This window comes from Antedon mediterranea, chromosome 7, assembly GCF_964355755.1.
Source record: "Antedon mediterranea chromosome 7, ecAntMedi1.1, whole genome shotgun sequence".
Lineage (NCBI taxonomy): Eukaryota > Metazoa > Echinodermata > Crinoidea > Comatulida > Antedonidae > Antedon > Antedon mediterranea.
In genome coordinates, this window is record NC_092676.1 from 24,963,030 (window position 1) to 24,988,806 (window position 25,777).

Below are 25,777 nucleotides of genomic sequence, written 5' to 3' on the forward strand. Positions count from 1 at the left end.
GTCCAGCTGACACATCTAGCAAATAAACAGTGACTAAAAGCACTACGACACCTGGACACGTTGCGCAAATTGATCACGGGGACACTTACTGACGCGTAACACCTGGAAAATCTGACTTATACACAACCTAAAATAACTAAACTCGGTGAAAGTTCAATGTTGGTAATAGAAAAACTGTATACTATTTTGCTATATTGTGTGTCAATTGAGTTGTATGGGTTGTAACTTGAAGATACAGTTATATGTCAAATTTGCATTTCACTTTAAAAAAAAATTAATAAAAACTGAGCAAATAAAAAATGAAAACCACGAAACATGCTCTTTTTTATGATCTAATAAGTGTAACCCTATAACAATACATTCGGTGGTAAAGTTTTTTTAAAACATTTTTAAATAGTCATGTGTGAAGTGTTACGGGAAAGTCGGGTGAAGAAAAAAAGACGCCGATTTTCAGGTTTAAAATAATGATTAAATCACGGGTTCAAAGGGAAACGTCTGGCATAAACTCGTCGACAAAATGCGTACGACATACGTGTGTATCACGTGGTTTAAATCCCTTTAGGGCATAATGTCTTGAGAACTATTCATTATAGTAGGAATATACTCTATATGCTTTTACTTTTAGTACTTAAATAACCTATGACACCAATAAAATAAAAGGTTAATCACAACAGTATGTTCCTTTTCTTCTGTGAAGAACTAGTATAGTACGTTTTTACTCTCCATATTTAAGATAGCAAACATAGACCTAAGGACTCTGTCTGCGATGTACGAAACGATATCATCAAGAAATAAGCCTCGTTTATTTCATATCTTGCATTTAATTTTAGAGGGTTTTGTCATTCAATTCAGCCTACATTACGTGAAAACATGATTTGTTCGAGACATTTCAGATATTGCAATTATATCACTTTAATTAGAGACCCCGGGGAAATACTGCAGACGACTATGAATTGAGGGCGTATTGAAAATGAATGATGATGTCTTAACATTAGAACAGACATTACGACCTTTTAAACAGGATTGATTTATGGGAAATTTGAGCATAAAAATGGGTCAACTTGCTTGTTTTCGTAAACTTAATTTAATGCTGATAGATAACTCAACAAATCGTATTATTATAAACATAGTTTGAGACAAGAAAAACAATTAACAGCGACATTATATCGTTGAAAACAAATAGTGGTGAAACCCAAAGGCAAGCTAACCGGTTGTTCACTGCTGCTGATAATTTGGAATGTTTCACGAAAACTTTCTTATCATTGGATGTGCTTTCATTGTATATAATGTATTTTCATTAGATGAAACATGTCTTTTCATTGGAGAAACAGAGTTTGCATTGAATGAAACACGTAATTTCATCGGATGAAACATGTCTTTTCATCGGATAAAACATGAATTTTCATTGGATGGGATAAATTTCTATTGGAAGGAAACGGTATTGCCATGGAAACACCTTAAACGAGAAATCAAAATACACATAATGAAAAAAGAGACGTTACCTAATTGTTTTGGATGCTAACATTACTGTTGTAGAGACCCGATGGTGTAAATTATCTGTCTGTTATGTCATAATGTTTTCCTATTAAGTTAAGGCATAATTGACATTGGCAGCGATAAAACCAATTTCTTATGTATAACTTCACAACTGCTACTTATAGCCAATTTTGTATTTCCCTTAAAGTACCATAGGCTCTTATTTTCTTATTTTATACGGGTAACGTGTCGATTCAGATCATATATTTATATATATATATATAAAAGTAATTTCTTATATAACTTCACCTCCGCTACTAGCTATTTTTTCTTTCCCTTAAAACACCGTGGGGATTTATTTTCTTATTTTATACGGTCGATTCAGATCTATATTCTTTAATATAAAGGTTACAGAAAGTCAGATGTAAACATCTAATTGAGATTAAGAGATCGTTTCAATATGTAATCAGAGTAATACTTTAATTCTTCCAGGTTTATAACCGCATCAACTCGTGACATAATTATACTATTATAAACTACCCCTCAAGACCTATTCAAATAAGCTTATTAGATTTTAACAAATTTCATTCCGCAAATCATTCCATGCGAAACCGAACCAATCGTGATTTCGAGTAAGAGCACTAACACACAGGTTAACTTTTGGTTCATAATACAGCGAATGTACGTGTCTAATAAGAAATCAACTTCTTTGCTTTAGTATTAATATCTTTAACAACTTGCATTACTCCGCGGATCATAAATTAATTCAGTAAATTTGAGAAATAAAATCTCTGACGCTATAATTGCTAAATCTGTATCGGAGAAGTAAGATCATCCTAGATGTAAAGCTACATAATACACGATTGTTCCTTTTTAATACCATGATTTTCAATTAATTCACAACACGGCACCGTCTTCCGTTCCGTGATTGAAAAAAGTTTTAAACTCCATTTCATGTGTATTTTTCTTGTTGTTTTGTGTAGATATGTTGACAATGATTTTGACTAAATAAATAAATAACAGTGAATAATAAACGAATGAATGGCATTGAGATTATAATCATAGTTATTACTATCTTGCTATATGCATATTTCTATCGTAATATCAACATATTATTGATGAATATATATATATATATATATACAAATATACCGACGTCATCTAAATCAATGAAAATATCATAAATATGATCACCATTTGAATAATTATGATATTCATATTTCTACCATTCAAATATAATGTTGATGATTGTGTAATGTAGTGTATACTTTGAATCACCCTATAAAATCAGTAGGCCTACAGTAGATGCGACAAACCACATGGTGTTGATGGTGTAATGTAGTGTCTTTGCATATTCAGTAGCTCCTTAAAATGAGTAGGCCTAGATATCTCATTTGCGACAAACAATGCCTGGCTCATAAACTAAATATGCAGGTTTTGGTCTGTGTGAATTCGATTGAATGTGTTACCTTAGATTGAGGCCTAAATGTTTTAATTAAATTTTCAAATTTACTTACAAAACCTGTAAGTCAGTTAGTGGTTTCAGCAACGGCGGCAATAGTACTTTCAACCTGTTATACTGGACATTTCTAAAGTGAAAAAAATATTACAGTCAAATAGTGTTTTAACTTACATTTATGTATATGCATAATTTATTAGGGTTATCTTCTGAAATTAGAACCATTTTCAACACCATGCCATGCCACTGACACAGCACCATGTGTTGAAAAGCGGTAAAAAGTAAATAAGCACTTTCCTTACAATGCTAGTAATGTACTATTGTTTTTATCTGAAAAGGGTTATAACATGTACCTTACGCGTCACAGTGAAATTTTAGAAATTTAATGTACATAAAAATGCTAATGTTCACTTTGTGACATTAATGTATCAGACATTTAGATGGTAATGTTCGTTGTCAGACGATCGGGAATGTATGGTTTATTTGTAATGTCAAATATCATCTTAAACTGTCGTTAGAAACGTCATAATACGTCATGCTAATACAATAGTCATCCATCATAAAGAACTTTACCAATCAACTATTTTGGAAGTTTTCAATTTGCAACAAGGTACTAGGACTTCATGCAAATTAGGCATGACGTCATTTTGTTCAAGTCGTCTGTAAAATCGAATTCATGACGAGCTTACAGGCAAAGAATGGTTTCGCACGCAAACCAAAGTATAATTACTTACAATTTTTGTAAATACGGTGTATGATTGAATGCCGTAGGATCAAACTCAGATATTTCATTATAGTTCAGGTTACTAAAAAAAAAAAAAAAAAAAAAAATTAGATAAAAATTAGATAAAAATAAATGTTGAAAAAAAAGTTTTACAAGCCTAATATCACTGCTTGAAATTGTTTCAAGTATGATAAAATGCGCAAATTATGCTGATATTCACAACTGTATTATTATGGCTCACAATTTAAACGGACGGTTGCCAGAGCAGTCTTATCGGCTAGGATACCCCAGTATCAAAGAGGCTTCCGATCCCCAGTATCGAATAGGCCATTATGAATAATCAATTCCTTCACAAGCTTAATGATAATTGGTTAATTAAACTTATACCATTTCACGTAAATTAAAGTCGATACTGAATGCACATACTGAATGTACAATCTGCGAACACGCAGCATGATTTATATTGATTAACATAATTATAACATTAAGAAACAAGCACCACTAACTTCTAAAGAACTCAGAAACACATTAACCTACCAAATTCATGATATCTAATATTTATTACATCATACTAGTGTCGCCAAATATCTTGATGATGGTAATTATGAGTTGTAAGTAAAGATTATAAAGATGGCAAGTCAGTGAAAGACAAAGTACAAAGTATGTACTTACAGCTCATACAAATTATCAAGACCCATGAACGTGTCTCTGTTTATTGTCTTCAGTTCGTTATATTGCAAGTGCCTGTTCAAAAAGAAAAGCTTTAAATTAATGTTATTTATTATCATTATTCGCTTGATTTATTTAAAGAAGAAGAATAAAAAAAAGCAATAAAATATATTACGCCGGATACAAAAGCGAACTTTTATAGGTTAAAATGATCGCTCATACGTTGGATAATGATGATACATCTGTGACTATATGTTATCTAGATTTTCTAAACGGATGTTGAGCTAAATATTGTAATGTATCATATTACATGAATGGTTTAATTATAAATTACTGTTTTGTTGAAAACTAAAAACAAATTAACATTACAGCATTATAAGAAAAACGTTACTAATGATACTGGTAATTGTTATCGTACCCCTTTTACGCCGCCTTGTTACACTAGAACTAATTAAATTATTATATAATTTTGACAAAGCACTCAGGAATTATTATATATACAGTTATATGTTCTTATATGTTCTTCTGAACGACTGATTGTACAGGTTAATTTTGCAAGAAAAGTTTAAAAACTTATAGAATGATTTGTGAATTTTAATAACTGGCTTTATAGTTGTTTTACAAAGTAGGTCATACGATGCTATTACAGTTTTTATTAAACTTGTATAAAATACGGTACATAGGCAAACCTTGATCCGAAATAATCAAGCTATAACACTATATATTTCAATTCTCGAGTTTCAGTAATTGAGACGTTTAAATATTATTAAAGTTATATGTTGCCAAATATTTAGTAAATATCAACCTTAAAATTAATATATTATATAAAGTTCGATCATAAAAGCCATTTTTTAAAACGTCTAAAACCATTGATACTTTTACATCAATCTTCTTGCATTGAAAGTTAATCTAACGATACGAGAGTTGGTATGTTTTTTTTTCGAAGTATCGCGTAAATGAACTTTAACCTCATTTCTGAAGATGAGCGTTAATAAAATATTGAGGTAATTATTTTATTGCTGTTTATAATTTACAAATAATTAGAACAGTTGTAGCATATAAAAATTCCAGAATTTTTTAAAAAAAATGGTTTTATTAATGAAGTTAGGCCTATGCTTAAATAACCAATATATGTTTTAATTTAAGGAGCTTAGCACTGTCCATGTTAACGTTCTAGATTCGTTTGGAACTTTAATACCTATTTGTTTGTTCTATCGAATACAAATTATCAAATAAAAAGACTTTCAAATTCATTTTGTATATAAAACACGTCTCTGTTCTGAAGAAAAAAAGGAATAATCCAATGTGCATTGCGTATAAGCCTGTATCGTCATTCCATTTATTATCGGACTGTATTTGGTCAATTTAACATTGGTCCTTCGTCTCAGAAAGTCCAAAACAAAGCTCGATATTTTCAAAAGCCGACGACATGATGTAATTAATCATTACGGTGTTGAATTGTATTATCGGCAATTATTGCAACTATAAACAAACGACGCATAGCAATAAAGAGGACATAAAATGTCACATGACCGCATAATATAATATTTTATGATTGTCATTACTGAAAAATTACCGAATACTTATGCGCCACAAAAAGGGCCTCGCATTAATGTAATTTTTCGTGCCGGGTATTTATATCGTGTTTACAATAAATATGAAATTATGAATATAAGTTTCTGGAACAAAACTAAATGTAACATTCAGAGAATCTTAATTGCTCAAATACTGAACAATAACGCCTGGTTTTGTACTCTAGATCACGTAAATTAAGTACCACAATCAAATGTGTACCGCAGACAAATATGTGAGTGTAGCCACGTATATACCGTTGCCAAATATGTGCCGGAGTCAAATGTGTGCCGCGCAAAAGCGTACCACAAATGCGACACTTGTTCAATTATTTACTCTATGCATAACAATTCAATACTGATATTGAAAGCGCCATAGAAATATCATTTACAGAAATACGTTGGGCGTATATCACGCTGCGTAATGGAACGCCAGATGACATATTGAATCGCTTTGTAATTCTTTAAGTTGCCGCATATATGTGATTCGAATGTTTTACTTAAGTTAAGCACACACAGATTGTGAACGGTATCAAGTATGAAACCAGCACAATATTTATTTTCTGTATCGGGATAAAGTTAATGCATTAAAAACGTTGACTTAATGTGTAGGCTAGCTGAGTAAAATTGGTATACTCATGCTAAAACACCGATACACGAGTTTCAACAAACGTAAAACAAGATTGAAGATCATGTTTATATTTTAGTATTTTAAAATTCAAAATGGAAAGCTTGGTTTGTTAACGTACAAACAAATGTGATGTGCCCATATATGGACATGATGATGTCATATCACTTCCATATTTGGGCATATTACTACCATATTTAGGAACATCCCACTTTTTTTTGTCAAACTAGTTTGATAGTGTAGACAGAGCTTAAGTGTAACCACAAGCGACAGCTTGGACCAATCACGACACGATTAATCGTTGCGTCCAAGTGGAAAACAAGAACACAAGAAGAACAAACAAGCAGAAGAAAAAAAAACCATACATTAATTTTTTTATATCATACAATATTATTGATGAATAGAGGGAATCAACTTGTCACATCATGTAGTAAGCTTTAAAGCAATTAGTTCAAATTGTAGCAGACATGATCCCTTAAACACATAAACGTCAATTGAAGATTACCAATTTGTTAAAAAACATAAGCTTAAAAGAACTTGAAAAAACAAGCACATTATTCATCAGAAAGTTGAAACAAAAAGTTTATGAAAAGTTAAAATATGCACTATGTAACAATGTTAAGAGAAATTTACTGTAATGTATGGAAATAAAAGTGGGATGAACCCACATAAGATAAAAACAAGTTTAGGACAAAATAATTAACTATTATCTACTGTATTGGTATGTATCAATTAAAAAGATAAAAAGATAAAAACAAAATAAAAAAGAGGTAAACATTTTCTTCTTTTATTGTGTTGTGATCAAAAGTTTAATTGTTTAATGTATTTTAATGTTCGTTGTTTATTTCAACAAAATACTGTAATAATAATACTGTCGATGGACTTCTGTTTTTGTTAACATTAAAATGAAAATGAAAAAAAAAAATTATGTTCACAATTCTGTTCTTATCTCTATCTACAATATCAAACTTTATGTGACAAAAAAATATGGTGTGGCCATTATATGGACATGATGATGTCATATCACTACCATATTTGGGTATATCACTACCATATTTGGGCACATCACACTTTTTTTGTCAAACTTGTCTGACAGTGTAGACAAAGCTTTAGTAAACTGTATATAGAAAATATCATTTGAAAAAAGACAATCAGTATAGGTACTTACAGGTAGCTAAGATTCGACATCCCTTTAAAAAGACCATCTGGTATTTCTCCCATTTGACAACCAATTAGGTTCCTGAAAATTGAGAAAACAAAGTAAGGAACTATATTTAAAACATGTAGGCCTAGTAAATAAGAGAATGCACTACTAAAACATGTTTTAAGTTTTGTGTCAATAATGATAGAAGGAACCATTTTTTAACATAGAATGCTGGGACAAATTTTCCAGCAAAAAAAAATGGAAATTAAAAATCAATAAAAATTAGTTTTATAGAATTTTGAAAATGGAAATTTGATCTGGTTTGAAGAAGAATTAACAAAGTTCAAGATGTTTAAAAAATACTCTAATGGGTCTAGTTTTATTAATAATTTTAAAATAAAAGACTCGTAAACGTAGGCGTTTATTTTTTTTTACCGTGTGTTACGATAAACTTGATTTAATAATACAATTGTATCTATTGTGTTAACTGTATTAAATCAAGTGTCTTGTGATATTAAATAAACTATCAACATTTATGCGTTAGTGAAACACATTTGAAAACATTTATGAGGACTTAGTATTGCAAATTAACTATCAAAGGAATGTTAATAGTGGACTTTAAAGCACTCATAATGTATTTCTAATAAAAAGAACGATAGTTAGTACGGTCGTAGTAATTGCAGGTCCGTAATAAATAACTCATTACTTGCATACCTGGCACACGAATCTACTGTAGTATTATTATATTCAGCAGTTTTTAAAAAAGAGTTTTTAAAAGAGTATTGTGCGTACTGTTCTTGTTCTTGTTTTTGTATATTAGGGGAAGAGGGAATATTAAAACTTTCTTTGTATTCGTAATATAATATACATGTGTGTTACATGCATCTTTACCACCACATTGTCACAGCATAACCAGACCCAGCCAGACCGGAAGTAACCTGCCCCCTATTGAGTACGATAAAGCCGTAATCCGCCCTCTATAGTACAGTATTCCGTTAGTATCGTACATTGTGGATAATTTTGATATTATACACAGACAGGTGTTGGGTATAAATCGGATATTCAACAAATATCTGTTTTTTAAAAGTCCTAATTTTAAGTTGGGTCAACAAATGATTTGTTTATAAACGGTTATAGGTTTAATATTGCCTCAAAGCTTAGCATATCAAAACCTCAATCCAACAAAACTCACGATATGCTACTGAAGCCTCGTGGTCGGGTCGGATAGAGGAGTTATCCACAACCAATTTGACCTCAAAATGCCTGACTAGGTCCAATTCAAAGAAGGCGAAGACTCATCCCAAGTTAATTTTAACTGGGAAGGGTTACCTTTCCAAAGTATGGCATTCTCTCAGATTGATTGATGTCACATTAAAAGTATTTGTAGAAATTTAGAAGTCTATACTTACAATTCAAGAAGTGAACGGTATTGCAATGCGTCAGGTTCAAAACGTAATTTACGATTACGGGGGAAGTATCTGTCACAGCCATAAAAGAAGATAGATTTATGACATATTAATAATATGCAAATCAGTATAATATTAGTTTAAATGCACCTATTTGGTTACTGCTATGAAAGTAGAAGAAGGAGGAGATACTAGTTTAAGTTAAGTAATTAAACGTAACAAATATCAAAGACAGTAATACCAATAGTATCCAATGAATTTATTATATTGACACTCAACTAAGTTTGATTATTAGTTCAAACTTGTTTTATTAGTTGGTAAACTAGGTAGATGTGCACGGGGCACTGTATCAACTCGATTTCAGTCCTTTGCTTTTTAGTCTCCCTCCTACAAATATCTCACAATAAATAAATGCAAAACATTACAATAATTGTCAACCTTCCAATTACAATGATTACGTCTATTTAAAATATGCCCTGATGGTATACCGTATAAGTTAACTTTGGAATATATATAACAATTACATACGTTCTTCAACGTCACAGTCGAACATTGAGATTGAAATTAATAATACTTACAATACTCGAAGATTAGGTAAATGATCCAAGTCTTCGCGTGTCACGTGTGTTATATCGTTGTCCGATAAATCCCTTAAAGAAATATTTACATACATCATTATTTGTCAATCCTTAATAAGCGCATCAGTTCGTGTGTTAATCTTGATAAACAAATCATTGAAAGAATTTGTGTAATCTTGAAAGATATGTTTCACTGTCAAGCGGCATACTTACACGACAATTATACAATTGAACTAAGTGAACTGTGATGTGTTAACTAAATCTCCGATTTACGAACGAACGTGTGTTCATCAAAATGTATGTTCTTTCTGTGAGTGGAATTATAATGTTTAAGTTGGCATTCTCTTTTCCAAACTAACTGTATAGATGGAACATATACCGCTTTTATACCTCTACCTAGAAAAACTCTGGACTTTAAACACACCGGATGGAACAAACCAAACACGCCGATTTGAATGCCCTGGTGTGTTTACACTCAGGAATGTTGCTACTGTAGGCGATGTAAAAGGGGTAGAGGTAGCCAATTCAAATACTAGTATAGGAAAATGTGCCTCAAATATGTTGTGTACAACAGAAATGATTGCGGTGATTTTTCTGATAATTTAAAACTCGATATAATCAACCAATCTCTCAATATCATATCGCCGCAACTTTATAATATCGTTATGGTATTATCGTATTGTATGTTACTGTATAAATCGTCGGACTTATTCAAAGTTTATAAGTTTGAAGTCGATGACAAAAGACATAAGTCAACCGTATTAGCTTATAACACTATTAACCTCTTGAAAATACCAATGTGCTACATGATCACACATTGTAGATTTTGTTACAGCTTTACAAAGTTCTTTTGCTTTGAGTTTAATAATCTTTACTGACCTCAATTAATTTTTCATTTTTCGCTATTGCGAAAGATGAAAAAAGAATATTCGACACTTTGAATTTACGTAGAAAAAAGGAAACTGTTTCTTACAAGAGGACAGTGTTAAGAGGAAGATCTCTTGGGATAGTTGTGAAGCCTAGCATGTTGTTGCAGTACACCTCTGATTCACAATCGCCATCGTCTGCCGTGCTACCGTGACGTGATTGGCATCGTAAAAAGCATAGACAACCAGACGGATATGTTCCATTTTCTGTATAGATACAATTAAAAATAGCGTCAGTACATTTTAAGCGTGGTTCCCACTAGCTAGCGACGCAACACAATGACGTAACGCAACGCAAGTGAATTGACCAATCACAAGCGATGGCTTATTCGCTTGTGATTGCTAACTGTCTATAACTTCGCTTGTCATTGGTTAAAACGCTTGCGTTGCGTTTACGTCCTTGCGTTACGTTCTAGTGAGAACCAAGCTTAAAGCTTGGTTCTCACTAGCGACGCAACATAACGCAACCTACGCAACGTAAGAAAATGCCCTTCCAATAATTGTGTTTGCCACCGCCTGCGTGAAATCAACCCTGCGATGTTTGCATCATTATTGCGTTGTCAGTTCCCATATGCGATTATGCAAGCGAGTTGACCAGCCACTGTTTGAATAATCCATCGGTTGTGATTGGTCAAATCACTTATGTTGTGTTACGTCCTTGCGTTGCGTCGCGAGTGGGACGCGTACGCGTAGGAGGGCTCAGTATACTCCCACGTGTAGACAACTTGGGTCTTACGCCGAGGATTATCATCGCTTGTCGCTAGCCCCGTCATCATTATTACTAACGCCTTAAAGCTGAGTGCAGAGTAGAAATATATTATCCATATCCATTTAGAAGTAATACTTCGAAGTTTATGGTAACGTGTATATCATTTTTATGCGGTACTGTTGGAATAATGTTTCATATATTTGAAAGATATAATTTCAAAGAAATGTATATTTGTTTTAAAGAACTATTTCAAGTAAAGTTTTAACTATTTATTACTTTTAAATGGACATAAATAGATTTCTACTTTAGAACAACTTTTCATTTACTTGTAAACATATATGTCACTTTATTCTCTGATATAAAGTTGAATTTTCATTTCTACAATTTATATTTCAGGGAATAATACTTTCTGCCTTAATATACCGCCCTATTGTTTGTCAGGGTGACTATTTTCTAGCGCAAAGGTAACGCTTAAGCAACCATGAATAACAGTTAGACGGCACACACGAGTAATTTTTATTTATTTCTATTTTTCCCAGATATACAAATTAAACTTTAAGCGTTAGACTAAAATAAATTCAAAGTTAGAAATACAGAGACATACAGCTTTCTAACTTGTGCTGAAATAGGTCATTTCAATTCAATGGAACTACAAAGCAGACATCCTAAATAAACGTGCTTTATTTCTAATGCCATACTATCGGTGATTCAACCAGTACAATTAACTCAAGCCGTATTACTTGCGATAATAACATTCAATTACTATAGTATAATAACCGGATTATAAACTACCTTTAAAAAACAAACAAAACATAAAACGTCATTACCGCAAAAATTATCTGGGTTGTAATCTTCGTCTGAAGAATCGCCATCGCCGCCTCTCCTTTCTGTCCCGTAAATATGGTTCCAAACATTCGTATACAAGGGATTGTTTGTGGCTAGATGAATAAAAAATGACAAATATATGTGTTAATGTGCATCTTTAAGGACATATATATATTGTTTGTAATGCGAATTTGTATTTACAACCTACAATAAATCTGCCACGACGTCTATGTAATTTATAATATGGAGCCGAAGTTGTATGAAGCTGTAAAGAGTTTCGTCCATCGGCGATTTTTATTATTGTACTAACATTCGAAGAATAATATAATTCTGTACAGACGCCCAAGAGTTAATGCTGTTGTTTTTTTTTTACAATTACAGGTTTTCGCTTACAAAATAAATCGTCTCTTAATAATTGAGTTGGTAGAGTACAGTGTCCCCATATAACAGCACAACTAATGTTAATACTCATATTTCATAATTCCATAATTTAAATTGCAAAACTGTATGTTTATATCTCTACGTGACATTTTATAAAAGATGTACTTTATTGAATGACCTCTTCAGCACACGACTGTTCTCCCAGAGGGACCATATCATGGTCATAAGACGATCCCCTTATAATTTCGATAATTTACACATTAATTCTTTACCGTGCACAGACATGGTACCAATGGCTTTATGTCTTATCAGGGACGAGTTAAATAGGAAGAAAAATTAATTTCACTATTCCTTGGATAAGGCAACGAGAGTAAAATATCTTGCCTAAGATGGCAAACAATAAGGCACAAACTGGCCTCGAACCTATGCCTCAGCTCTCTATACTCCGATGTCCCTTAAGCTTGGTTCTAACTAGGACGCACCGCAAGGACGTAGACACAACGTAAGTGAGTTGACCAATCACAAGCGATGGATTTTCTAACTGTCGCTCGTCATTGGTGAACACGCTTGCGTTGCGTTTACGTCCTTGCGTTGCGTCCTTCTAGTGGGAACCAATCTTGACCTTGATTTCTACTTATGCCTAGATGAAGCTAACATTTTTAAAAATTCATATTACATAAGATCCTTTACGCTTATTTATAATATAAGATTTTAAAACGTAAATTATCCAGCCTATTGAAGGTTTTTTAAAGACATTTGATATTCTAATGATGGGTATATGTTGGTAATCTGGCGTGCCGTCACTACGGTCCAAGGGTCGAGACAAAGGCCTAACCACGCGTGTATTTTAAGTCCGATAAGTGCATAATCCTTTAAAATGTTACACATAATTCAATCTGTCACAAATCACCATAATATAGAAATCAATGTATATTTTGTTGCGTTTGTTATGACGTCATTATTGACAGTAGCGCGTTAAAATTACATCATTACGTCTGTTGCGAATGAACTTATTATAAACCCGGCTGTAACATTTAACAATTATTACATTTAGGCCTAAATAACTATAATAAGTGACATGATTAAAAATAACAAACAACTATTATAGTGGAACTGATCCTTTAAGACACCTCTATTAAAGGGACACATACACGCTACAGTATACACTATATCCAGAATACATTTCTGTTAAAGGGACACTAGGTCCTGCATATGTCTTCTTCTATTGTCCTTGCATTTCTCATACGCCAAGTCTTGGGCCTTAATAAAACAAGAAATATTTCTTACAAAAAACGCGGCTCAGTTATTTGACGGAACAATTTAAAGAATTGTCTATTGTTTATCAAATTATGCTTTTATTGATGTTCTATTTAATAAATTGAAGATGTATAGCACCCCCCCTTCCCATGAAAAAATAATTCTTATCAAAATTTAAGCCATCCAGTGGGTTTTTGGTAGAATTTAACCATTTATTTTTTCTATTTATAGGTGAAAACATTATTGTTTTCATTTATTTTCTATGGAAGTGATTAATTTTATTAAAAAATACAAAATAACATATTCAAAGTCTGATTGAATTAATCTTCAGTTTTCATGTTTTTGGGGGACAATACATCTATTAAGAACAATGATTTATTATCAATCGTTTCTGTTTTTTTGTTTATGTAGATTTCGTGATTTCTACAATACTGAACAAATTTTTGCTTTAAGGAGAATAGTTGAAGGAATTCATGAAAAGAAACTTTCTGTTGTTATTACTTTATCGACATTCAAATTAAAAAAAATAGTATATCGTATGTCGTATCGTAGTTTAATTATATGTACTGTATATTCACACATGGGATGTATTTCTTCCCATATGTACAATGTCACATGTGATGACACACAGTATCACATAATTGGATACACATAGGCCTACATTAGATAACGTACCGTGGTAATTTCTAATTGAAAAGATACATTAAAAATGCTTGCAAGGATTGGTTTTCGAAAACAACTGTTTGAAATGATATTTTCTTTCAGGTACGTACTCTGATGTTGCTACTTTACTCATACCGTTTAAAACATGTAGGTTATGTTGCACTGCAACACGCTTATCTAACCAGCTAGAGTAATCTCACTCTTGCCTGTTTATACACGTTTAAACTATATTATTCATTGATGTCTTGGATCATATGTAGTAAGTATACCTGATATGAATTGATGTTAAGTAAACAATATTCTAGTACTGTAATTCGGAAGTCGAACCGTCCTATTTCACATTAAATAGGAACTCAGCCTGATTATATTTTATGCAGCGTATTTTATGCGTTTATATAACAAACTTTATTGTAGGCTATTAATTGTAAATACTCTCAAATCTCAAATTATAATTTAGCCTACTTTATGGCAAAAAACTATAGAAACGGTAGCATGTCAACACTCAACCAAGTGAACGTGCGCGTCGTTGACAGGGCTGTATAAATTTAAACTAGTTATTTAGAGCAGTTTCCATTTCTAATCATACGGCTATCATTAAATAGTGGTATAACTATAATATTTATTAGTAATCTCAGTGTATTGCTTTTATAATGTTAAGGTTTTAATCCACGAAAGAGAAAACTCCGATTGTAACCACACTCTGGGATTGAAAAGCCTAGATCAACCTCTTTGTTACTTACCACACTCCTCTGGGAGCTCATCCGACCCATTATCACAATCTCTATTTCCGTTGCAAATGAAGTTTCCAGGAACACATTGGCTAGAATTTACGCATGGAAATCGAAAACCCTGACAGTCACCATGCGGATTCTTTGACGTCACCTCTTGAATGTTGTCAGGGCATGTATGGGTATTTACTACAAAAAAAACACAACAACAAGCGGTTATTCAGAAAATGAAAGTATTAAAAAAAACACTTTCTAAAACAATTGCCCCTCTCTAACTATATTGTATATTTCTTCTTCAAATAATCCCATTTGAAGTCACTTCTTGCGGTGGCTAACCTTTATTCTATCATCTATTGACTCTTACCTTCTTATAATTATCCTTAATTCTTTTTTTTTTTATTTTGCGTATTTAATTTAATTCATTTTGTATATACTAATAGTTTTTTGTGTGTATATACACGTCTAAATATATTGTTTATTGTTTTGTACACTCATGTTAGTTAAGATCATGGGACTGCTGACCCTTGTAGTTATAGTAATCTTATTGTCATCTGACAAATTCATCTCTGTATTTCTTTGTTGGTCACATATATAAATGAAATTAAATACAATTTAAGAACTGTATGTGTTGCTTTACCTCGACATGTTAAACTTGGGTGAAATGCAGAGAAGAAAACCAGAAACATCAAATGCCAAATCACCATGGAGAAATGAAACTTGTTCGTACACGCCATCTAAAAGTCTGAATTGAAGTAAGAATACAGGTTAAGCTCTGTCTACACTCTCACCCTACTTTGACAAAAAAGTGTGATGTGTCCAAATATGGTAGTGATATGACATCATCGTATCCATGGCCATATATTGGCACATCACACTATTTTTGTCATATAAAGTTTGATATTGTGGACAGAGCTTTAGATTATAAATTTAAATAATTAAAGATCAACGTCTCAAAGTAATAAAAACTTTGGGAATAACCAGGAAAGAGTTAAATTAATTTAATTTAAATTGAACTCTTCCATGGAATAACCAGATGTTTGATTTCACAAAACTTGAAAAAAAAAACTTCCAAAATGATTGTTAACATTAACTAACAACCCACATTGTGAACAAGGGTGTTTTTTTCGTCGAAAAAGAATTTCTTCAACAAAATTTCATCGGCCGCTTATGATACAACTCTAAGACTCTTAAGCTCTGTCTACACTATCAAACTTTATGTGACAAAAACATTTGATGTGCCCATATATGAACATGATGATGTCATATCACTACCATATTTGGGCATATCACTGCCATATTTGGGCACATCACACTAGTTTGATAGTGTAGACAGAGCTTTAGGCTAATACTGCAAACTACATTTGTTTCTACTGTGCTTTAAAAAGAAAAATGTTGTCAATAGAAATTTACTACCGTTCTGCTTAATACATTAGCAAATATGTATTTAACAGAGTCATAGAAACCGAACGTCGTAATGTAGGCCTATGTTTAGATCATTTTTCACTATCGGACAGAAGTTTACAACTGCACAGTTTTCCTCTGTGTATTCGTTGAATCTTTTAAAAGTGAAGGATTTGGTAATATTTTGTATATAATCTACAATCATTCTCAACAGATCAACAAAAGGTTGCAACATTGCATCAAATAATAATCAACATTTTAAACAATTTTTCACTGTAGACTCGTCAATTTATAAAGTGCTCCGAGGGATTTACATGAGATCTGTTCTTAACTTCTTTTGCTGCTTGCTTTTTACTTTAAATGCTTGAATCGTTACGTTACGCTGACGACAACTCTCTACTTATATCTATCAAACTTTACGTGACAAAAAAAGTGTGACGTGCCCATATATGGATCCGATGACGTCATATCATTACCATATTTGGGCACATCACCAACCAGTTTGATGTGTAGACAGAGCTTTAGTTGTATTATTCATGAAGGAATTAGTCATATTCAAAATTAATTCCATCGCCCATGTTGTGAGGATATAACATAGCATGTTGCATTACTTAACGACTATTTGTTTAATAATGAAGATTATAGCTGTCAAGTTAAGTTGATACATACTGTATATTCCGTGTGTCGACCTCTATAATAAAAATAAAAAATATTAGCCGTACAATAGGTCGCAACAAAGCAATATTATATATTATAACATTTAATTAGTATCAAATCAATATCTGAAATCAAAAGATACTTTACCACGCGATGTGTTATTTCAATAAATTGTGTACATTTTCTTAATAAAATGTGAGGGTATTGAAATTAAGGACCAAAAATATGATTTATTATTAATGGTAACACAAATACAATTAATAGGTAGATACGAATAAACTATGCCGGTTTACGAAATTAATTTTCCATAATTACAAGCACTAATACTTCTACTAAACTGGCCCAGGCCAATGCGAACATCAATATGAATGAATTGCATTATGCCATTTCGTTGGCCTATACTTGTTGTAAACAGCCCGCGTAATCTTCTTGACAAAATCGATCAGTGTAATGGCGTGGATCGTTTTCTTAAGTAGATGGTGTCCAATGTGTCACTGATGTGGAATTCTTTCTCTACTAATTATAATTTTTTATTTGATATAAACCGACACAATATCAAAAATATTAATAACATTAGCAAATTAAATTTAGAAAATGGAATTTATAACATTAATCTAAATACATTTCATCATCTTGTTGTAAAGAACCTCGATTTGAGTATACTGTATAATTTACTAGACTACGGTAACTCATTCCTCAACGACAACAAAAAGAGAATGTACACCTAGACCCTCGTGCTTGCTTACAGCAGGAAGGGGTAGTAATAGAGACTTTTAGATTTTCACGTCGACTGATACCCTATGACGTCATATGATATGCGCATGGGCAAGGCGACTGGCACGTCGACTTCCAAATTTTTAGAACAGTAACATTTTGCCGTTCGCTCTCCGACATGAGAACGAGTGGACGTATGACGTCATAACACTGCAAAAGTTGACCAAAATCATGGCAGAGAATGATCTCGCGATGATTTTCTGAGAATGTAGTTCACTCAAATCTTAAAATCTAAACGAAAATAACGTTCGTGAAGTATCACTTCTATCCATCGTGAGGTGTCAAAGCCTTGGTACCGGACATTATGTTGTTTTTTTTTTCAGAAATGTGAATTATCGATTGATTGCCATTAGTAGAATGCCTTGGTCGTAAATTTATTTTAAAAATATGAATACTAAAACAATATCAACTTGTCAACATGGAATTTCGTTATAATTCCTTCTAATCCAAATACATATCAAAGTATAAATTTTGATGTCAGCCTTAAATCCCCCGATAATTTGATTTAATTTCTAAAAAATTAATTTGTTTGCCCTCTTACTAATTTTGTTGAGCTCTTAAATTTGTTTCGCATGACGGTTTATCGCGGAAAACGCGCGTAAAGAATGTTTTTGTGATAAAATTATTGGAAAATAAAAATTCGTCCAGAAAACAATTTCATTTAAAACTCTTGCAGAAAATTGACTAGCTTATTGAAAATGTGACGTTTTCTCGAAAAAAATAATGTATATTATTACCATTAACAGTACTCTGAATAAACATTTTGTAAAAATAAAATAATTGGAGCGGGGTGGAAGTTGAATGTGTTCTTCTTCTTAGAAAACAATTCTCTTCTCTTCCGTCACACGTAACTCCATTATAATAGTCAGATAATGACCGATTTACACACCTAATTGAATCGTAGAACTTCTTTTCTTACATATTGAACCCGATGTGACATCGTTAAGAAGAAATAATATTAGATAAACTAGTACGCACAGCAGTAGCATGATAGTGCAAACTAAATAAGTTATATAATGATCATATTAATTTAATTTTTCAATTTCATAACTGACACCGTTATCTGTGTTACTTGTCTCTGCAAAAAAGTACAAGTTTACGACTCATGAACGTCATGTTAATTTTCTGTTTATCTTGTAGGCTTCCATACTGCTGAAGACCGAATCCTTCTAGTCAACTTAGAGACAATTGAACCCCTTTATGATTATATATTATACAACCAGACTCCTCATACTATATAGACTGAGTCTCTGCAAACGACTACAACCAGATTTCTTATGGCCGTTGTTTGGACTATTTTTCGGTCTATTCTACACCGCGCCAGATATTTCTTCTCGAGTCTACGACAAACTATGAGTGCCACCTCGACCCTTTCTTAATATACTCTTCATGAAACTCCGACCCATTTATTTGTTCACAAGTACAGTGACCGTGGTAATCCAAATCAGACTATACTTACCAAGACGATTGACAAACGCTAATGAGGACTGCAATTCGCGTTCTCACTACAGCCAGAGATGTTAGTTGACTTGCAATAGCCTGTTACACTTTATCTAGTGACAGCTACAGAATCGGGTGTTCTTTCAGTACAGTATGTTGTTCAACGAGAAAACAGCCATTTATATAAACTTATAAACATGACAAATTATATACGCCTGCGTAATTGTCTTAATTTTAGTTATTATTAAACTATTCATTACGACATTATACAGGTGCATTAAACATAGTACATGATAATATTTACAACTAAACTCATATTTCTCACATGAAATGATACATCAATGCGTAAATGCGACTTTGTTTTAAAGGTATATTTATAGTAATAGTGGTAAATTAAGATATGTATTATTTACAATCATGTTTTCAACATTTAACAGCTCTCATAATGTACTACAGTGACCACATGATTTAAACCTAATATAGAAATGTAATAATAATAATAATATAATATTGTAGGAGGAAAATCATTACAGTATGTGATTGTTATCTTTTTTTAAAATTTCAGTATAAGGCGTATACAATAAAGTGAAAACAAAACCGACGCAGTGGTGACATGAGAAAGAAAAAAAAAAGTATAATGCATATGGTATTTTTAATTTTTCCTAATTTACAAAAGAAAAAAGTTCTATAAAATTAAAAGTTTCCATTCCGCGTTAAACAATTCTATTTTGTCATTTATCGACTCTAAATACTCTTCTGCTTTTATGTTTCGCCTTATAAAGATTACCAGTCCTAGATTAGATGGTTTTTGGCACATCTGGATATGTAAATACAAAATGTTACCAAAATGATAAGATTATTTACAGCATTACCAAATAAAATGCACTCTTTTGTAAGAGTTTTTATCCAAATTATTATTATTCCACCCATGTATTTGCTTTTGATTTGTTGGATTATCTATTTGTTTTTACTTAAGTTCTTTTTGCACTACATCGCGCAAAGTTCTAAGTCGTTTAACAAATTATATCCATTACAGCAATTCTGTATATGGTCCAATACATGAAACATACAAGACGCTAAAATGTGTTCACTAGTTGTAAAATACTCATAAATACTTAATACGACAAATCATCATATATTTATGAGTACAGCAGTTGATATTTTTCGACAATGTTGTTCATTCCATACAATATTAATGTCATAAGGTTTACGAATAAAGTTAAATTGCTTAATTTAGAACAACCTGTACAATACACAGGAATATAATCTAGAATCTTTAAATTGCTTCATACGCTCAACAGTCCTTTGAAAATGTATGCTTGATGCACAACAAGGGAATTCCCGTTACGTCATTTTAAGAACAGGGTTTGGTAAAATAAACACCATTCGGGACTAAACCTTTTAATGTTATTACCTTAATGCGATAAACTTTAAATCAGTAAAATTACCTTATAGAGCTAATAACACATTAAAGGCAGAATAACACTAAATATTAATGGATTTAAGTGCAAATAGGTGGATGTAAACCTAACATTTATCACCGCGTGGTCACTAAACACTCACACGCGTTTATCGGTCGGAGACCTCGCCAGTTCCATTTCTTTCTCGTGTAATAATGCCTTTCGTATGAATTAAGTATTGCACCACGGTCGTCTACATCAAAAGTCAAGCCCTACTTAATATCTTTTATATCATTCTCTAAAGTATTGTGAAAGGAATACATCTAAAAGGTTATTGTTCCAATAATCTAGCATTTTTACACCTTGAAAACTGTGAAAACTTCAATAAAATGAAATGAAATTTGTTTTACAAAATTCTTTTTGATAATAATTATTTTACAATTCACTTTATCACACAGTACGTTAATAATACAGACGTGTAAACACACAATAAAATGAATGAAATCCGAAAGTGAGATTCTGGAGGATAACTTACTAGAATGTTTGTGTTCATCCAAGCGTGGAATTATGTTAATTTTTAAACTATAAACCAATAAAATTACATAAACACATCGCCTTTAATGTAAAGATTCAACCCTAATGAAGTCTTGCTATTTAATATGTAAGATTTTTCTTTTCAACCGAGCGACGTTAACATTCCAATTTGTTATTGTTTTCGTACCCACCCCGGGGAAGTTTTGTGACGTCAACATAGCATAGTTCCATGAAGATCCAAGTAGAAACTTACAATTGCTGTTGGCGCAATGACAATATGATTATTATGGGAAATAACGAATCATCAAAACCAAATGAAGGGGAACGCTCGAAGCAAACTGTCAACTCATGCGTTCATTTGCATCATTTATTTTATCCCGTCAGCATCCCGTCAACATCCCGTCACCGATGCTTTAAACTGATATACAATTAACAAATAAAATGAGTTTTATAGGAAACAGACTACCAATGCTTTCATGGCTTTAGTTTGTGGATTACTCACCCGAAACATCGTGGTCATACATAAATAAACTACCAGACTCTATTATCACTAACACACTATGCACGCGTTATATGAAAACATATAATATAACACAATTATGTCTAAACACATATTGTGCCAATTGATTTTATAATACATTTTTTAAAACGATCGAAATAATCCTAAAACACCGACATTCCGTTCCTAAAAATTTGTTTAGAAAACTTATGAAAATAATTTTTAATATTTTAAATCGCATGGCAACTTTCAAAATATCCCATTTGTTGATATTATTGCTTTGATAAATTTTAATAATATCTAATAATATATTTCGCAGTGAAGGTAGGCCTTTATTAAAGTAAAGTAAAGAAAGGCAATTTTAAAGATTGTACCAGCATCCCAAACCAATAATTTGATAACGAAAAATAATATTATTTTCGAATTAAGATTATGACATTTTTTAAATATAAGTTTCGAATTGCTCAAGGGTGTATTTATTGTCTTTTTTATGTTATTTCACCAGTCGTCGTTTCGATTTTTGTCTGAATAATGAGCTCATGTACGTGCCAAAATAATTATATTTTTACTAAATTCGGTCTAGACACCTAACTAGGCCCAAACTAAACGCCCATGGGAATGAATTGGTCTGTAGGCCAAACAATCATAATTCTAGGTTTTTCTTTAAAAAAAAACCCAATATGTTACACATTTGTAGTAAAGTGCATTTAATTTTCACTAATTATCTGTTCACTGTTGCAAATGCTACTGTATGTAAAAATAGAGTAGAAAATAATATAATGTTTTAGAGGGCGTTTTCACACTTCTCAGTTAACATACCGTGTGGCAAGAGTTCTGGACTGGAAAACTCAATCATTATCCCCCCCCCCCCCCCCCCGCCCCCACAAACGTAATCAAACTGTAATTTATTAAATTTCTTTATTTTCAAGTAAATGTATAAATTCAACTTATTTAATTGTTTTATAGTCATTGTTTGTGTGTTCTTTGTATTTCTTTGTTTTACGCACTACTGTAAATGATCGAATAAGCCAGACAATAAACCAGCTAATAGCCGCAATAAATGAAGACGTTTTAATAATCTGTAAGTATCGCTTAATATGTTCAAATGAGATTTGATTAATAATAACTCAATTTAATTGAAAACAACTTAATGTTAGAAACATCAATTTTAACTTTAAGATTTTAATTTGCCTCATTTTATAGATTTGTGTCAATGCTTAAATACCATCCACATATAATTAGTATCTCTGCTGTCAACGGATAAAGGAAAATTTACACAGACGGGCGGTAACGGTAAAGCTTGGTTCCCACTAGAACGTAACGCAAAGACGTAAACGCAACGCATGCGTTTTAACCTATGACCAGCGAAGTTATAGACAGTTATCAATCACAAACGAATAAGCCATCGCTTGTGATTGGTCAATTCACTTGCGTTGCGTTACGTCCTTGTGTTGCGTCGCTAGTGGGAACCACGCTTAAGCGGCAAATCGCGTAGGTTGTTGTCACACGTAGAATCTGTATCTATCCTGAGCGGAAACCGCCCATCCTCTCCGCGTTGTGTGTAAATGGTCATAAAAGAATAAAATAGATTGTATTTTTACTACCGTTACCGCTCGGATAGTCTGTGTAAATTGGCCTTAACGCTTGCTTATTTAGATCTTTTATCATGTTCTTTGTGCAGTATAGAGGGAGCGGACACCTTCGGGGGTGGGGGACAGTCAGAAACCATCCCGCCCCTATTCAGGTTCTGAGGAAAAGAGAGGTTACAATACTACTTAAATTACGGCACTGATAGAGGCTTGTGCACATCGGGTATTGCGTAAAAAGCTATGCGAAGCTGCGTTTAGTCACCGCGTACGAAAACTAAAGGTCGATATTATTTTAACCTTATACGCCGATGAAATGCAATAGTACAATTTATTTTTATTCATAATTACAAAAAAAAAACAACTTTATTGCTGTTTTAAATCGATTTTGAATAATAAGTCCATACATTTCCATAAAATTATATTGAGGTTACAATGGGAAAACATGTGTTTGCTGTTCATAGTATAGTACAGGGATTTGTTTTCGAAAAAAGGGGCAGTTAACGCCACAATAGATATTATACAAAACAATAGGTTAATATTCTCATATACTGTCACTAAAAAATTCTATATTATTTTAACGAACGATATACTGTATATGTTTGGCCATGACTCTCTATGCAAGTACAACACAATCGAGGAGTATCTGAATAACAAACAAATAACCTTTTTTTTACCAGAGTTACGTAAATGGCAGATGTTATATTGACTAAGTGTTCTTCTACAAATTCTATTTTTTAACCAAACCATTTTTCCAATGTATTTCTTCATTAAAGCCTTCATTATTGAACATCTATACTGTGCAATTGTATTTCCACAACAGGTGCTACAAAATATTTCCTTCTCCAAACAAAGTAATTATACCTTAGTTACTTTGTTTCCTCGTTACATATTTCCTCGTTCAACTACTTATTTTAAATTATACATGTCATACTGCACATTGCAACAGCTTAACTTCGAATCAGTAAAGCTGCGTTCCCATTAGGACGCAACGCAAAGACGTAAGCGTTGACCAATGATAAACGTTGCGTTACGTCGTTGTGTTGCGTCTCTGGTTGGAACCGAGCATTAGACAGGGCCTATTTTCAGCTTATTTATCACGCGCATGTCGTTGTTTTTACGTCTTTCAAGCTTAGTTTGAGACGCTACGCAATTGCGTACCGCATTTGACCAATCACAAGCGATGGATTATTCGAATGTCGCTTGTGATGGGTCAACTTACTTGCGTTGCGTCTCTAGTGGAAATCAAGCTTTAGTGTGAACAAAGCACAATAACTTATAAAATAAAATAGTCCAATGCGAATACAGTCTACAATTTTCCTTTACGAGTGCCTTGATATAGCGGAAATAGAACGTATAACAATACGCAAGTTATACGACGACCTCTCAATCCTGAACGTAATCAAAGACGTAATCCGAAGGATCGTTACAGGCTGTGCCATTTTTACGGCGTTTACGTTTGTCTTTCATCTAAGCGTTACCGGTGAATGGAACCATGTATTGTATCCGCTGCTTCCAACCAATACTTACCACAATGGCTCGCCTAACGCTACGAGTCAATGGAAGTGATTTAACTTATACAAAAAAAAATAATTTTACTTACTTCAAATCAGCTACGTACGTAAAACCCAATTAAGCAGAATGTAAGTTCTCTAAGCTATGTTCAATTTCAGCAGTTATGTAATAGTATCCACACACCTTGTTTCCAATTGCAGATTTGACGGGCTTTCACTTTTCCAGCTATATGTAGTTAAGGGCTATTCCATTTTGAAAGAGGTAAGTATTTTAAAGAAGAGATAAACGTACGACAGTATATAAAAGACACATACGACGACAAACAAAATGAATGGTCACACCTGCCTCCACCTAATAATGACGTATTACCATGAACACACAACCAAGGCGGCTCGAACTTTGGAAATTTAAGAAATAACAGTTTTATATCCGTCGGTGACATAAAGGGCCAAATACAATCAAGCTAAAATTATATCAAATTTTGGCCGTTTTATAATAATAATAATCTATCAATCATTTTGCTAATCATAATTTAAGTTTTGATTTGATGCATAGTATATACTGCCCACGCAAATATTGCTAGCGATTGATAACTGGTATGTTAATAGAAATTAATAGACAATTTCAAATTATTTAACGCTTAGTATACAAACACATCTCAATTAATATTTGAAGCAACTTCAATTCCTATCTTAATTTAAAACATAATTTATTTCTATGCAACAAAGTTAATTGGATGTTTTAGTGACATGTACTATATTATAAGCCTATAAAACACCATAGAAATACGTTGACAATGTACTTTTTATATAGGTAATGTTAGCGAC

General features: G+C 32.5%; 1 protein-coding gene across 1 annotated transcript in view; it reads right to left on the minus strand.

Moving 5' to 3' along the window:
• The window catches only part of LOC140055053 (uncharacterized), a 31,655-nt gene extending 6,503 nt beyond the window's left edge, over positions 1-25,152 (minus strand). Inside the window, exons 1-11 of the mRNA XM_072100227.1 lie at positions 25,039-25,152; positions 15,782-15,886; positions 15,157-15,333; positions 12,118-12,228; positions 10,629-10,788; positions 9,656-9,727; positions 9,081-9,149; positions 7,696-7,767; positions 4,332-4,403; positions 3,670-3,741; positions 2,994-3,065 (exon numbers count right to left, since the gene is read on the minus strand). Coding sequence (XP_071956328.1) covers positions 2,994-3,065; positions 3,670-3,741; positions 4,332-4,403; positions 7,696-7,767; positions 9,081-9,149; positions 9,656-9,727; positions 10,629-10,788; positions 12,118-12,228; positions 15,157-15,333; positions 15,782-15,878 — 974 coding nt within the window. The 5' untranslated portion in view covers positions 15,879-15,886; positions 25,039-25,152. The remainder of the gene's footprint in view (positions 1-2,993; positions 3,066-3,669; positions 3,742-4,331; positions 4,404-7,695; positions 7,768-9,080; positions 9,150-9,655; positions 9,728-10,628; positions 10,789-12,117; positions 12,229-15,156; positions 15,334-15,781; positions 15,887-25,038) is intronic.
• Positions 25,153-25,777: the final 625 nt, after the last annotated feature.